Source organism: Populus nigra, chromosome 15, assembly GCF_951802175.1.
Source record: "Populus nigra chromosome 15, ddPopNigr1.1, whole genome shotgun sequence".
Classification (NCBI taxonomy): Eukaryota; Viridiplantae; Streptophyta; class Magnoliopsida; order Malpighiales; family Salicaceae; genus Populus; species Populus nigra.
The window spans coordinates 13,096,189-13,109,301 of record NC_084866.1 but is presented as its reverse complement, the minus strand read 5'-3'; the positions used below and the strand labels follow the sequence as shown (position 1 = coordinate 13,109,301).

General features: G+C 33.6%; 2 protein-coding genes across 2 annotated transcripts; one reads left to right on the top strand and one right to left on the bottom strand.

The window, feature by feature from the left end:
* Positions 1-7,454, top strand: LOC133674518 (synaptotagmin-5-like). Its single transcript, XM_062095671.1, has 13 exons — positions 1-293; positions 531-637; positions 745-793; positions 938-1,058; positions 1,741-1,862; positions 2,628-2,729; positions 3,363-3,437; positions 4,154-4,233; positions 5,166-5,316; positions 5,417-5,647; positions 5,775-6,071; positions 6,342-6,455; positions 7,173-7,454. The coding sequence occupies exons 1-13, from the start codon at positions 189-191 to the stop codon at positions 7,317-7,319; spliced, it is 1,701 nt and encodes a 566-aa protein (XP_061951655.1). The 5' UTR covers positions 1-188; the 3' UTR covers positions 7,320-7,454.
* Positions 7,455-10,568: 3,114 nt separating this feature from the next.
* Positions 10,569-11,477, bottom strand: LOC133674347 (zinc finger protein 3-like). Its single transcript, XM_062095400.1, has one exon. It carries the CDS (start codon positions 11,475-11,477, stop codon positions 10,569-10,571), a length of 909 nt encoding a protein of 302 aa, XP_061951384.1.
* Positions 11,478-13,113: the final 1,636 nt, after the last annotated feature.

Genomic DNA, 13,113 nt, shown 5'->3' with positions numbered 1-13,113 from the left:
AATACCACAGTAACCAAACGGCCTCTGAAAAACCAACGGAAAGAAACAGTAAGCAAACATTTTCTAGCCTCAGAAACTCGAAGCACACAAGAGGAAAGGAAACTTCTCTCTTCTTCTGTTATCATTCACACACACTACTACGTTCTTTCCTTTTCACTGCGTAGCGTGTACTGATCCAAGAACACAGGATGTCCTTTTTTGTTGGCTTAATTTTCGGTCTTGCTGTCGGATTAGCTTTGATTGTCGGATTTGTTAAGTCTGAAAACGCAAGATCCAAGCTTCGGTCTGAGCTTGTAAGTAGCTATCTGTCTTACTTTGATGTTAATTATGTTGTTTTAACTATAAAGTTTGCTTCTCTGTGTTTTTGGTTTCTGGGTTTTGGCTAAGAAGTTGTAAAGTTTGATTTTTTGTTGTGTTTTTATTTATTTGTGTTTGTGTTTCTGGGTTTTTGTTAAGTTATTTCGTTATGTGTTTTTTGATTTCTTTGTATGTTTTTCTGTTTCCGGTTTCTTCTTTAATCATAATTTCAGGCAACAACTATAGCTGCTTTTGCAAGAATGACAGTGGATGATTCAAGAAAGATCTTGCCAGCTGAGTTCTACCCTTCTTGGGTTGTCTTCTCTCAGCGCCAGAAGTTAAGCTCTCGCTTGCTCCTACTCTTCCATTTTTGGTCTCTGTATATGTTATGTATGTGTTAATGATGTTACTTATTTGATTTCTATTGCTTTTTTTATTTCTTCAGTTGGATTGGCTTAATCAACATCTTACAAAGATCTGGCCATATGTTGATCAGGTATTTTGCTACCATGGGGTTTCACTGTTTCACTTTTCTTCTAGGTTATTATAGCATTTGACTATCTAGTTATTAGAAATAAAGGGTCATTGTCAATTGGTTGCGAGAAAGTGAATTAGTGTATCTATAATTTGGTGGGTGTAGGCAGCTTCTGGCCTGATAAAATCTTCGTTGGAGCCTGTGCTTGAGCAATATAGACCGGTTATATTGTCATCTCTCAAATTTTCAAAATTTACTCTTGGAACTGTCGCGCCCCAATTTACAGGTTGGCTTTGTTTCATTGTATTTAACGTTGTTAGATTTTGGTTATAAATTTTTTATTTTGCAACTGGGATGCCATTATTTATGATATTGGTTGTTATGCCTAGTTTATGTCCATCGGCAATTACAGATGTCTTGATAGGTTAGTTGTAGGAGGCATGCAGCATTTCATTTGGTTTTTGATGTGCTCTAGTGGCCCATTTCTGTGTCGATTATGAGTTTCTGTAGGAGAATTGTTTCAGGGAATATTTCTGTCTTAATTGTTTTGATATGGCCGAAATGGTGGTCTTTGTAGATTTAGTTCCTGCATAGGGTATGGCCAGATGTAGAATCCGGTTTTCTGTGCATTGTAATTGTTACAGGTAATGCATATCTAACATGAAATTACCAAAGATCCCTTTGATATTTAAACAAATAGAGCCACTTGGGCTCCAACAATAGAACCAGAAAATATCTTAACATTATATATAGAAGTATAAGTTAAAATTAAGGTAGGCTCACTAATAATGGAAAAGACTTTGATACTCTCTCTCGTGTTTGCTTTCTACATCATCAAGGTCAACCTATCTAACAGTAATATTTTGGTTATGGTCAGATGTAGAATTCTGTTTTCTGTGCATTTTAATTGTTTGGTACAATATTTTCCATGGTACAAACTGGCAATCCTAAATCAATGTTATTTTTAGGAGTTTCTATCATCGAAGATGAAGGCAGTGGCATCACTATGGAGTTGGAAATGAACTGGGATGGGAATCCAAGTATAATACTTGGTATTAAGACTAGATTTGGCGTTTCTTTGCCAGTACAGGTAAAACAATAACAAAAATTCAGAATATCACCATGTCAATCCTTTAAAGGCAAGCTAGCAGAGAATATGGAATCTTTATCCTTAATTTTGACATAATCTCTATACTCGTGCTGTTGAAACTCTGCTTTACCTGCCGAACCATAATACCTATCCACGCTACTGTCTTTTCACATTGGATTTGTTACAACTTAGAAATAGTATTTTTTGCTGAATGTTGTAATCAGGATGGGACTTGCCTCCCTAATGCAACTGCAGGTATGGTTGTCTCCAAAACTTGATATTGTCCTAATCTGCATTGCATTAGAAGACTTCATTAATAATATTAAATGATCTAAATAAACGTTCTGGAAACTGGAAGGTGAAAAATAAAGATGAACCTCTAACTGCTTTCCTGCTCCAAGCAATTTTTCTTGCATGAATCTTCTGAAAATCCTACAAAATATGCTTCTTTCAATATATTATTTCTCGTGTAATCATTGGAAACTTAAAAGGTTTCCTGGCTGATGACATCTTTTATTATGCTTCCGGATTTCTTCTTCTGGTCGAGTGTAGAATGTTAGGACCATCCCACCAGGTGTGCACATGTATCAGCCGTATGTCTTATTGTGTTAATATGACGAGTTTTTCTATTCATTCAAGAATTTATTTTTGTACCCTGTAACATGACATTCAGTGCAGCTTGTCACCACTTCATGCTTTGCCCTCTCTGTTTAGTTTCCTCTTATTTTATTCCTCTTTTCCCTTTTTCTGATCTTTTGTATTCAGGTGAAAGATATCGGATTTACTGGGGTTTTCAGGTTGATCTTTAAGCCACTAGTTCCTGAGTTCCCCTGCTTTGGAGCTATTTGTTATTCTTTGAGACAAAAGGTGCAGTATCTATTCTCAAGAGTTAGAAATTTCTAAGATTTGAAAAGGATATGTATATGAATTTACACCTTGGGGGGGGGGGGGGGGTTCTTTGTGTGTATTGGAGGGGTGTTGCAAGCAAGCATGTATCTAGCAAATTAATAGAATATTTTACTCGCATGTTATTCAAATAAGTTATCTGGTCTAATTACCAACGGACCTTAGTATGCGACTATCTTAGTATCTACTAACATATTTGGATTGCAATACCCACCAACTAGCAGCACATGCGGTCAATTCTATGTTGTTCCCTTCAGATCAACCAACATCCATTTTTCAATCATATGCTTTTGAAATCTTCTTTCTTCCATGTCTTCTATCTTTTGATATATATATGCAAGACATTTTTTTTATGGGACTGGGAGCTTGAAGTGTCATTTGAATGGGAATGGTTGCATCATGCTGTCCAAATCATAGTGGTCTGATCCAAAGCTTCAATCTGATCTATTTGACTACAAAGAAGTGAATTTAGACAAAATAGCTAACTGTGCTAATGTGTTCTTTAGGTCTCTCTTTCTCACACATGATCATGAGCTTGTGCATGAATACACTGAGGAAGTATAAGTTTTTAGCGTACATGGTTTTGTCTTGCAGAAAAAAATGGATTTTACACTTAAAGTTATTGGCGGTGACATCTCTGCAATTCCTGGACTTGATGATGCTATTCAGGTTTGTACAACCCATTGTTGGCCTCCTTCATTTCATCATATGATAAAAGAAATGAAAGTACAACAATTCTCTTATTTAATTCTAGTTCATGCATTTAATTCAGTACTGGATTAAAAGTTTCCAGTCTCATTGGCATTTATATTATTGTCTTAATGATGGACTTAAGATGTTTAGTCTGTCAGTTGGTATCCTGGTAGATTCTGTCAAGGAGATTAAAGTGTACAAGTTCCTAGTTTAGGTTTGTGAAAAGGTACATGATCTTCATGGCTTTGTGAATGATTTGATGATACCAAAGATTTGAAGCTCCATTTGAATTACAAATTGGATTTTTAAGGACAAAGTGCGACAATTCACAAGTTCTTGAATTGAAGTTAATCAAAAGCCATTATCACTGCAATTTGGGATCGATCATTGTGATTGCATAATGAAATATTCTGTTGGCCTATGAAGATTTTAGACCTAGGCTGTGTTGTGAGAGACTAGATTATTTCAAGTAGGTAAATTGTAGATCATGGGTGAAGCATGTTGCTTTTTTCTTATTACAAGGGTGTTTTATATGTTCGGTCATAAGCAAATACTTGATTGCTTGTATATGGTGCTTGTGGAGGATGGTGGGGGCAAATATTCTATTTCTTGAAAAACAACAGGGCTTTACTTTCCAGATTTATGTGACAACATGATTCAAGCATAATAAAGCTGCATGTTTACTCATACAGGAGACAATACGGAATGCTGTTGAAGATTCTATCACCTGGCCTGTTCGGAAAGTTGTTCCAATTTTGCCTGGGGATTACAGGTATATCAGTACACGGAAAGAGATAGAAACCAGAACTTTTGTTGCACTTTCATTTTTCTTTCCTTATAAAAACCTGTGTCATTGATTGCTGGTCTCTCAATATTCATTGCATGATTGTAGAAAAGCATTTGGGTAACTTGAATGATCAAGTGTAACACCATGGGCTCATCACCCAAAAATACTTAATGGATTGGCTTTTGAGGTCTTGGACCAAATTTGTATACTGGAGATCTCCCTCATTCACACCTTTTCACTTCATTGAAAGAGTTTAACAGGAGTCTGATATCACATGATAACTTGGAAGAAGTGTTACAGAATGATTTCCTGCAATTATTCCCAATATGGATGTTAGACATGCCATTCTTTAAATCTTGCAACCTTTGGAGGGCCACAATCTGTTTGCATACCATTATCACGCACTCTTCAGACAGGCTGCTTATATGTCTGCTCAACTTGACACCTGTTCCCAAGCAAACATGGAGTTGTGTGAGGTGGCCGTGGTCCAATATTTCTATACAAGACAGGCATATTTCCAAAAAATGCAAAACAGTTGCTTCTGGAATCACCAAGTACAATAAATGTACTGTTGATCTCCTTGCACACTCACCAAGTGGTGGACTTTGCACTTTGCATTAAGTTTTCATGCTCAAATGTCTGTTGACAGTCTCTTTCTCTTTAAATACATGGTTCAGCTGCCCAGAAGTGGTGATGGCATTGTTAGTGGTTCAGTTTTTCTTTTCAAATAGCTAGAGAGAGGGTGGGACCATAGGACTGCTCATAAGGGGGTGATGGCATCGTTGGTGGTGCTTTTTCTCCTCTCAACCTGCTAGGATGGGACCATGGGAGATGGGGCAGGGTCTGGTGGTGGTTATTGGTTGCTACTGTTTTCTTTTTAGCAATTCATTGAAGTAACTAATAATGTTATTGTGCAGTGACTTGGAGTTAAAGCCCGTGGGAATATTGGAGGTGAAGCTTGTGCAGGCAAAGGATTTGACAAATAAAGACCTCATTGGGAAATCGGATCCCTTTGCAAAGTTATACATACGCCCTTTACCTGACAAAACAAAAACCAGCAAAATAATCGTGAGTGTCACAACACTCTTTGGTAGTGTAATTTAAGATAACCTTTTCCTCGAGCGGATTTTTTGTTGCATAACCTGATTTGAGATATTTTCCCCTGCAGAACAATGATCTAAATCCAATATGGAACGAACACTTTGAATTTGTTGTTGAAGATGCATCCACACAACACTTAGTGGTAAAAGTTTATGATGATGAGGGGCTACAAGCATCTGAGCTTCTTGGATGTGCCCAAGTAAAGCTAAGCGAGCTTGAGCCTGGTAAAGTGAAGGATGTGTGGTTGAAGCTGGTCAAAGATTTGGAGGTTCAACGAGATAATAAAAACAGGGGGCAGGTGAGAACACTCGTTACCTCCTTTCGGAAATACTTTATCATGAAAACTCAGAGAGATCTTTTATCTCCTTGGAACCATGAGGGACTGTCACAATTCTATGGTTGTCTCAACTATTGTATGATTTTAGGTGCACCTGGAGCTTTTGTACTGTCCTTTTGGCGTGGAGAATGGCCTTGTCAACCCTTTTTCCTCTGACTTCTCAATGACCTCTTTGGAGAAGGTACTTAAAAGCGGGGAAAATGGTACAGGAGTTATTGGAAATGGAAATGAAGTCACACAAAAGAGAAGAGAGGTTATTATTAGAGGAGTTCTCGCTGTCACTGTCATTTCTGCAGAAGATTTGCCAATGGTGGATTTGATGGGTAAGGCTGACCCCTTCGTTACACTAACAATGAAGAAATCAGAGATGAGAAACAAAACGAGGGTAAGGTTTCATGCCAAACCATGAAACTTTTTTAGTAATATTTTTAAATGCTATTCACTTGTGATTTCTTCATTAATCTTGCCCTTTTCACTTCTAGTTATTTCTGTTCCTTGTGCATTTCTTACGGTGAATGAGACCCTTGAAGAAGGGGGTTTAATCTATCTTTGCATTTCTGCCTCATGCTCTTGGCTTCTTAAAATCTTCAGTAGTACTGTGATTCTTATTAGCTGCAGAGCATAATTTTGCTTCATTCTTGATTTCCTTGTGCAGGTCGTGAACAACTGCTTGAATCCTGTTTGGAATCAAACTTTTGACTTTGTTGTTGAGGATGGATTGCATGATATGCTTATTATCGAAGTTTGGGATCATGACACATTCGGGAAGGTAAAAATAAAAAAAAACGTTTGCTGTATTTTTCAAGTTCATCATTCATTGGTTACATGATGGTATAGGTGTGATCATTGTTATCCCATAGTTCTGTGGTTCAATTGCATTCTCGCAATTATCCCCACAGGTTGGTGCTATGATGACCTGAAAGAACATTTTAATAAGAAAATTTGTGGCTTTGTTTGAGAGTAAGTCAAGCTGCTCTTATTGTCAATGCTATTGAAATTAAAAAGTTTTCATCAATTCCACTATTATTTACGTTTTTTGGAGCAATCATCAAAATGCTCGCTGTTTACTGCTTGCACATCGTACTCCAAAATTAATGTCTTTGTAAATTATGTGGTGGAACTGACTTCCGAACTGGATGCTTATATGAGTCCCTTGTCCTTGCCCTCCATTAATTTTCTGATGTTAAGCATATTGGTCAAATGAGTGGCTTTGATACTATATAAAAACTGATCTCTGCACCACAACTATGTGCATATCTCAGTATGGGAGTGCGATGGTGGTGCCTGTGCGCATTTTTCCTGTCAGGATCTTTGGTGCTTGGCATTTTCAAGCTTTTAAAAGAAGGGAATCCTGATAAATAACTTAAGATCTAGTTACTTTGATGGATTTAGAGGCTACTGCACTGTGCATGCCCTCGTTTGCTGACCTTGTGTCGCTGTGATGATTATTGACAGAGTTTTTGTTCTTAATTTTATATTTATTCAGGATTATATGGGAAGATGCATCCTAACTTTGACCAGGGTCATATTGGAAGGGGAATACAAAGAGTGCTTCCAACTTGATGAGGCTAAATCTGGAAGATTAAATTTGCACCTCAAGTGGACGCCACAGCATATTTATCGTGATTCTTGAATTAACCTGCCGAGTTGCAGCCGGCGAGAACTTTGGAAAGAGGCTGTGTTAGTTTACATGTACTGTAGTGAATTAGTTGGGATTATCTTAATGTAAATATATTTAATTTATTAATAAAGATTTATTTATTTTTAATATTCATTTATTTATGAATCTAGAGTAAATATAAAGTTTTTGAAACAAAAATGCTTTATAAAAAAAAATTATAAAGTTATAATTATGAGATTTTTATTAAATCAATGTATTGTTTCTAAAATGTTCCTGGTTAATGTTCTATTATGATTGAATATTAATTGAAATTATTAAGACTAATATATATGTTATGTTTTTATTTTTATGAAATGAAACCGTTGTTCTTGTAAGTTAAGATATGAGGGAATACCTAAAACTAATATGTAGGTACTTGTTAAATAACATGTACACTGAATTGATCTGCATAAGAATTCTACATAGAGAGATCACATGTATATATGTAAAGGCTTATGTAATAGTTGTGTAAGTGATTATTAGATTTGAGATCACTAAGTTATTTTATAAAAAGTGTTATATTTTGATATTGCTACACGATTTAATTAAGGGTAACAAATAAATAAATATTGAGTATAACATTAAATATATTAATATATTTAAGTAATCAAGAGGGGATTCATCACTCTAGGTGAATTAGAAAAAAAAAATATTTCATATGTTCTCAAATAGTATTAATTATAAATTTTTATAAGGTGAAATGAGATTTGAAAAAAGTTTTAAATCTTATTTAAATAATTAATGATTATGTTGTTGAAAATAAACATGACTTAATATAGTAAACACACTTTATACTATAATGTCTAAATCAAAACATTATTAATGAATGAATAATTATTACATCTAGACACTGAAAGATTAAATCAAACTGCATTTTTTTTTTAATATTTGGAGGATCATAATATTTAGAGGATCATGACAGGTTGCTATATATTGTATTTGATCTTCAAATATAAATCAATCAATTGTTGAATTGATAATAAAATAATTTTTTTAATCCTATTTTATTTAGAATTATGATTTATATTTGGACTAACTTATTATAAAACCTAATGGGTCACACACATAAGAACCATTGATTAAAAATTAAAATGTGATGATTAATCAAGTATGACATGATTGTAAATACATTTTAGAAATTAAATACTAAAGTGTAACTTATACAAGGAATTACAATTCTAAATCTATAAAAATCAAGAAGAGATTTAATTGAATAAATTTTTAAAATTATATTGAAATAATATATGTGATATTATTCAATGGAAAAATTAATATTTTGTTATTTATAGAGATTTTAGGTTTTTCTATAAATAGAATGTTATATTTTTTATTTTTGTAAAGTACATAGTAAATAGTATAATACACAAAACATTTGAAAAAACACACAAGAAAAGAGTTAGCATTTAAAGACATAAAAATCTCTCTCTCTTAAAAGAGTTTATGAGATTTCTCGCTAGTGGTTCGTGTGAATTACTGTTAGAGGCTAGACACTTAAACGACTTATAATGAGCAACAACTTAGGCATGAAGCAATTATTTAAAGCAAAAAAGAACATCTAATTTTCAGATAATTTTGTATAAACTATAAACAACTTTAAATCTATTTAACAAGAAATTGAAACTCCAGAAAATTTTAAATCTATCATTTTCGGTGTATATATCTGTTCCAAAAAACACAACAGGCTCTTCTTCTACCCATCCAGGAGATGCATATAAATGAAAGCATGCTTCTTAAATATGTATCCTCCAAAGACTGGTCGTGTTATCATCATCGAATACACCACAAAACGTAGAATTAAGACAACTTTCATAGTGATTTGTTGTCGCTCTAGACCTCTAACTATAAGTAGTAAAAAACTATACATGAAGTACACTGATCATTCTATACTCGTACAAAACCTAGAACTAAGACAGCATTCATAGTGAATTGTTATCATTTTCGGTGTCACTCTATGCCTTTGACTGTAAGTAGTTAAAAACGATATATAACAAGTAGATTTCCTATCTTCGCATAAACACAGTTATATGTATTCAAGGCCATGTAAACAACGCTTAACTTCAAGGTAAGGGAGGGGCTCCTTGATAAGAAAACATTTTCTTCCTCTTTTAAGTTATGCTTTTTGCAAATTAACGTGATATTTAAGACTTTTTTCTCCGTCATCAGTGCTAAATTACGTATCGGGGGTCCCCTAAATCCACAAAAAAGACTTGTTTTACAGCTAATCAACCTACGCAAGCCTAGTCTCCTGCACCTTCCAGCCCATCATAATCTTGAAAATACCAGGATCTCTATGGGGTTATCAGCAACCTTTCAATGCCATGCACCCTTTTTAAGCAATCAGCCACTTTATTTCCATGTATTTGCACATTTAGTCAACTATAGTCTTCAAATAGAGGAGCTTCTTTTTGTTTCACAGCAATCACTTCCCATTTATGACTCATCAATTCCACCAATATGTGTATTGAATTGCAAAATAATAAAGAGATTCTAAGTTTGTGAGGGCCTACGACCAAAAAGAAAGTTCAAACAAGGATCCCATGCATTTTCATTTGTTTTTTAGTTTTAAAAATTGTTTTTTTTATTTTTTTAATATTTTAATATTCTAATATGTTATGTTAAAAATAAATTTTTTAAAAGTAAAAAAATATTATTATAATATATTTTTAAATAAAAAATACTTTAAAAAATAATAATTACCACAATACAAAATACCCCTGAAACCTCTAAACAAAAAACAGACAGTCAATGAAACAATAACAAAAAAAAAAAAAAAAACAAAAGGAAAGAGGGAAGTATATAATCAGATCTCATATAGCATCCAAACCTTCCATCTGATCTCAAATACGAAGTTTATTAGCATGATCAGTATTCTCCCTCCTTGACCATCGATCAAGGTAATTCAAAGGTAATTGTTGAAATCTAAGGGAATTGAGAGAAATACCATTTAATTTCATGATGACTCGAGAATATACGATAGAAAAAAAAAATCCAAAGTCATTTTTTTCAAGAGAGAATATTAATGAAGAGACTAAATTTTTTTTAATATTTGTGTGACAATGGAAAAAAAAGAAGAAGAGGAAGTTCATTAACATTCATAAATTGAAAACGGGACTAAACAATATCAATAATTAAGTTTGTGTTTTTAATGTGAATTAAAAGCATGCATAAAACTAATTAAATACTGCTAAAATATGAATGTAATATTCTAATAAACAAATATTGCTAGAGCTTGAGAGATAAATCAAGTCCCGATCCATCTGTTTGATCACTGTTTGGAGGCCTGTTTGGTCGCTGGAGATGATCAGTACTGGGTGGCATATTGAAGGCAATATTTGATGAGGGAGAAGCACAAGGGTTCCGAAATAAGCCACTGTGATCCTCAAACCTTGAAGAAGAAGAAGGAGAAGAAAAATTCCCAAACGGGACGCCAATAAAAGCCTTTGAACTCTCTGCCCTTAGCCTATCAACTGAAGGCTGTGTACTCACCATAACTTGCCTAGACCACCCAACATGCCCATGCCGATACCCTCCGAAGGAATTCCATGGATAAGGCTGTTTCTTGTGGATCAAGGAATCCATCCGCACCCCAACCAACCTATTAAAAGATCCATAATATTGGTTTGTTGGAAGGCTTGAATAGGGATTGTATGGAAATTGCCCAAGAGTTGCACCAACATCCGACCCTTCATGCTTCTTGGCTAGTGCACGCTCCTGTTTGTGTGCGTTTTGGTGACCTCCTAGGGCCTGGGATGTGGAGAACTTTCTCCGGCAAAAGCTGCATGAGAAAACCCTAGGCTCGGTACTTTGCTTCGAGGCCTCATCCATGGACTCTTTTGCATGAGAAGAACCAACATTAATGGGGCTAAAGAGATTGAATTCTAGCTTCGACCCGCGGATCGAACCGTCAGTGTGAGGTTTCAAATCGAGCAAACCACAAGCACTCGATTTATGAAAGGGTGGTGGTTCGGATCCTCTGACAACTCTCTCTTTCATTTTCATATTTTGATCATGATCACCACAATCTTTATGTGGTTCTCCTCCGGAGGCAGCTGCTGATATGCTAGAAGCCTTGGAGGGGCACCATTCTGGAACGATCGAGTCCATTGACAATATAAAAGAAAGATCGATCATCTTTTTATTGAGTCTTGAATAAATCCAGTATCTTTTCAAGAATGGAAAAACAATCCTATTTCGTAGTAATTATTACAAAAAAATAAGAATACATATTCTTAAGCCAAAAAGTATATATTAATTAAAGACCATGGCTGTATAATTAGGAAAAACAAAACAAAGTGCTACGAAAAAGGTAATTAACGCCATGTTCTTTGGAAGTAAGTGGAGCAAGAAGACAACAAAATTGCATCATATTGACTTGCCAACCATGGATGTAATAATACTTACCAAAACAAGAAAACCCTTAAATTTAATAATGTCAATAACCTAAGTATGTAAAGAATGTTTTTAGGAGAAAATCATGTTTTCATTCCCATTATGTAAAAAATATATTTGGATAATAAATTCTTAAAAAAAACATGTGCTTTTTTACTTCATTAAAACAATGTGATTGAGCTTTTCCTATTATATTTCGTACGAAAATGGGGCACTAGGGATTGTTTTCCATAATTAAAATTTGTTTCTAGAATTTACAAAACTGGGCACTAGCTAGGGTTTCCAGCAAGAACTTGCCTTCTTCTTGGGCTTTGAATTCCAAAACCGGGCCTCACTTCTTTTCCAAATCCAAATTCAAAACCATAACAATTAAACCCAGCCCTAACCAAGGTCAATTAAAACAAATCAACATTCCAATTTTTTAAGTTAAAACGTCTTCTTTACTCAATATGTTTGAGGTGAATATTCGTCTAGTCTTTCAGTATGCTAATTAAATTACAATGCCTTCTCCTATAAAAAAATAAAATAAAATAAAATAAAATAATAATAATAATAATAATAATATTATTATTATTATTATTATAATATTTTTGAATCATGGTATCTAAAAGTGTATTTTTCAAATAACATCTCTTTATATATCATGAGTGAGTAAATAATGTGCATATATATATGTAAACAAAGAAATCTTATTCAGACCCTGCTCAGGTTTAGGATAATAATGCATATCAGCATTAGTGTCATATAATATTTATAAATCCTATTATTTTAAAATTTTATTTTTAATTATATATGGTGATAAAAAATCAATAATATAAGTATGAATAAGATTTTATGAATCATTTTTTGTTAAAAGAATTTTTTTAAATATTAATATTAAAATCAGTAAAAAAAATGATAAAAAAATCTTATAAATCATTTCATCGCAAAGAGCAAAAGGTGGCACAAGAAAATTACTATGGAATCAATTTAATACGTACTTTGACAAATATTAACTTGTTTTTAAATATCTTTAGAGTCTTAACATCAAAAATAGAGTGCCAATAAAGTCCCTTCTTTGAAAATTAAAACCTCTCCGTTCACTTAATTGTTGTCAAATATATTTTAAATATATTCAACACCTATATATATATATATCACACATTAATTCAATTGTTCTCTACTAATATTTTTTTTTAAAATTCGAATAACTATGAGATTCTATTAAGTAATCACATGTTTGAGAGAATCATGAATGCTTCTAATTTCACTAATAATTAAACGAATCACACATTAATTAAGAACCTCATTAAAAAATACACAATATCGTCTTCCGTTTATTTTCTGCAGACTACATATCTATATTAAGAAGAAATACTTTACTTATACATACATGTGT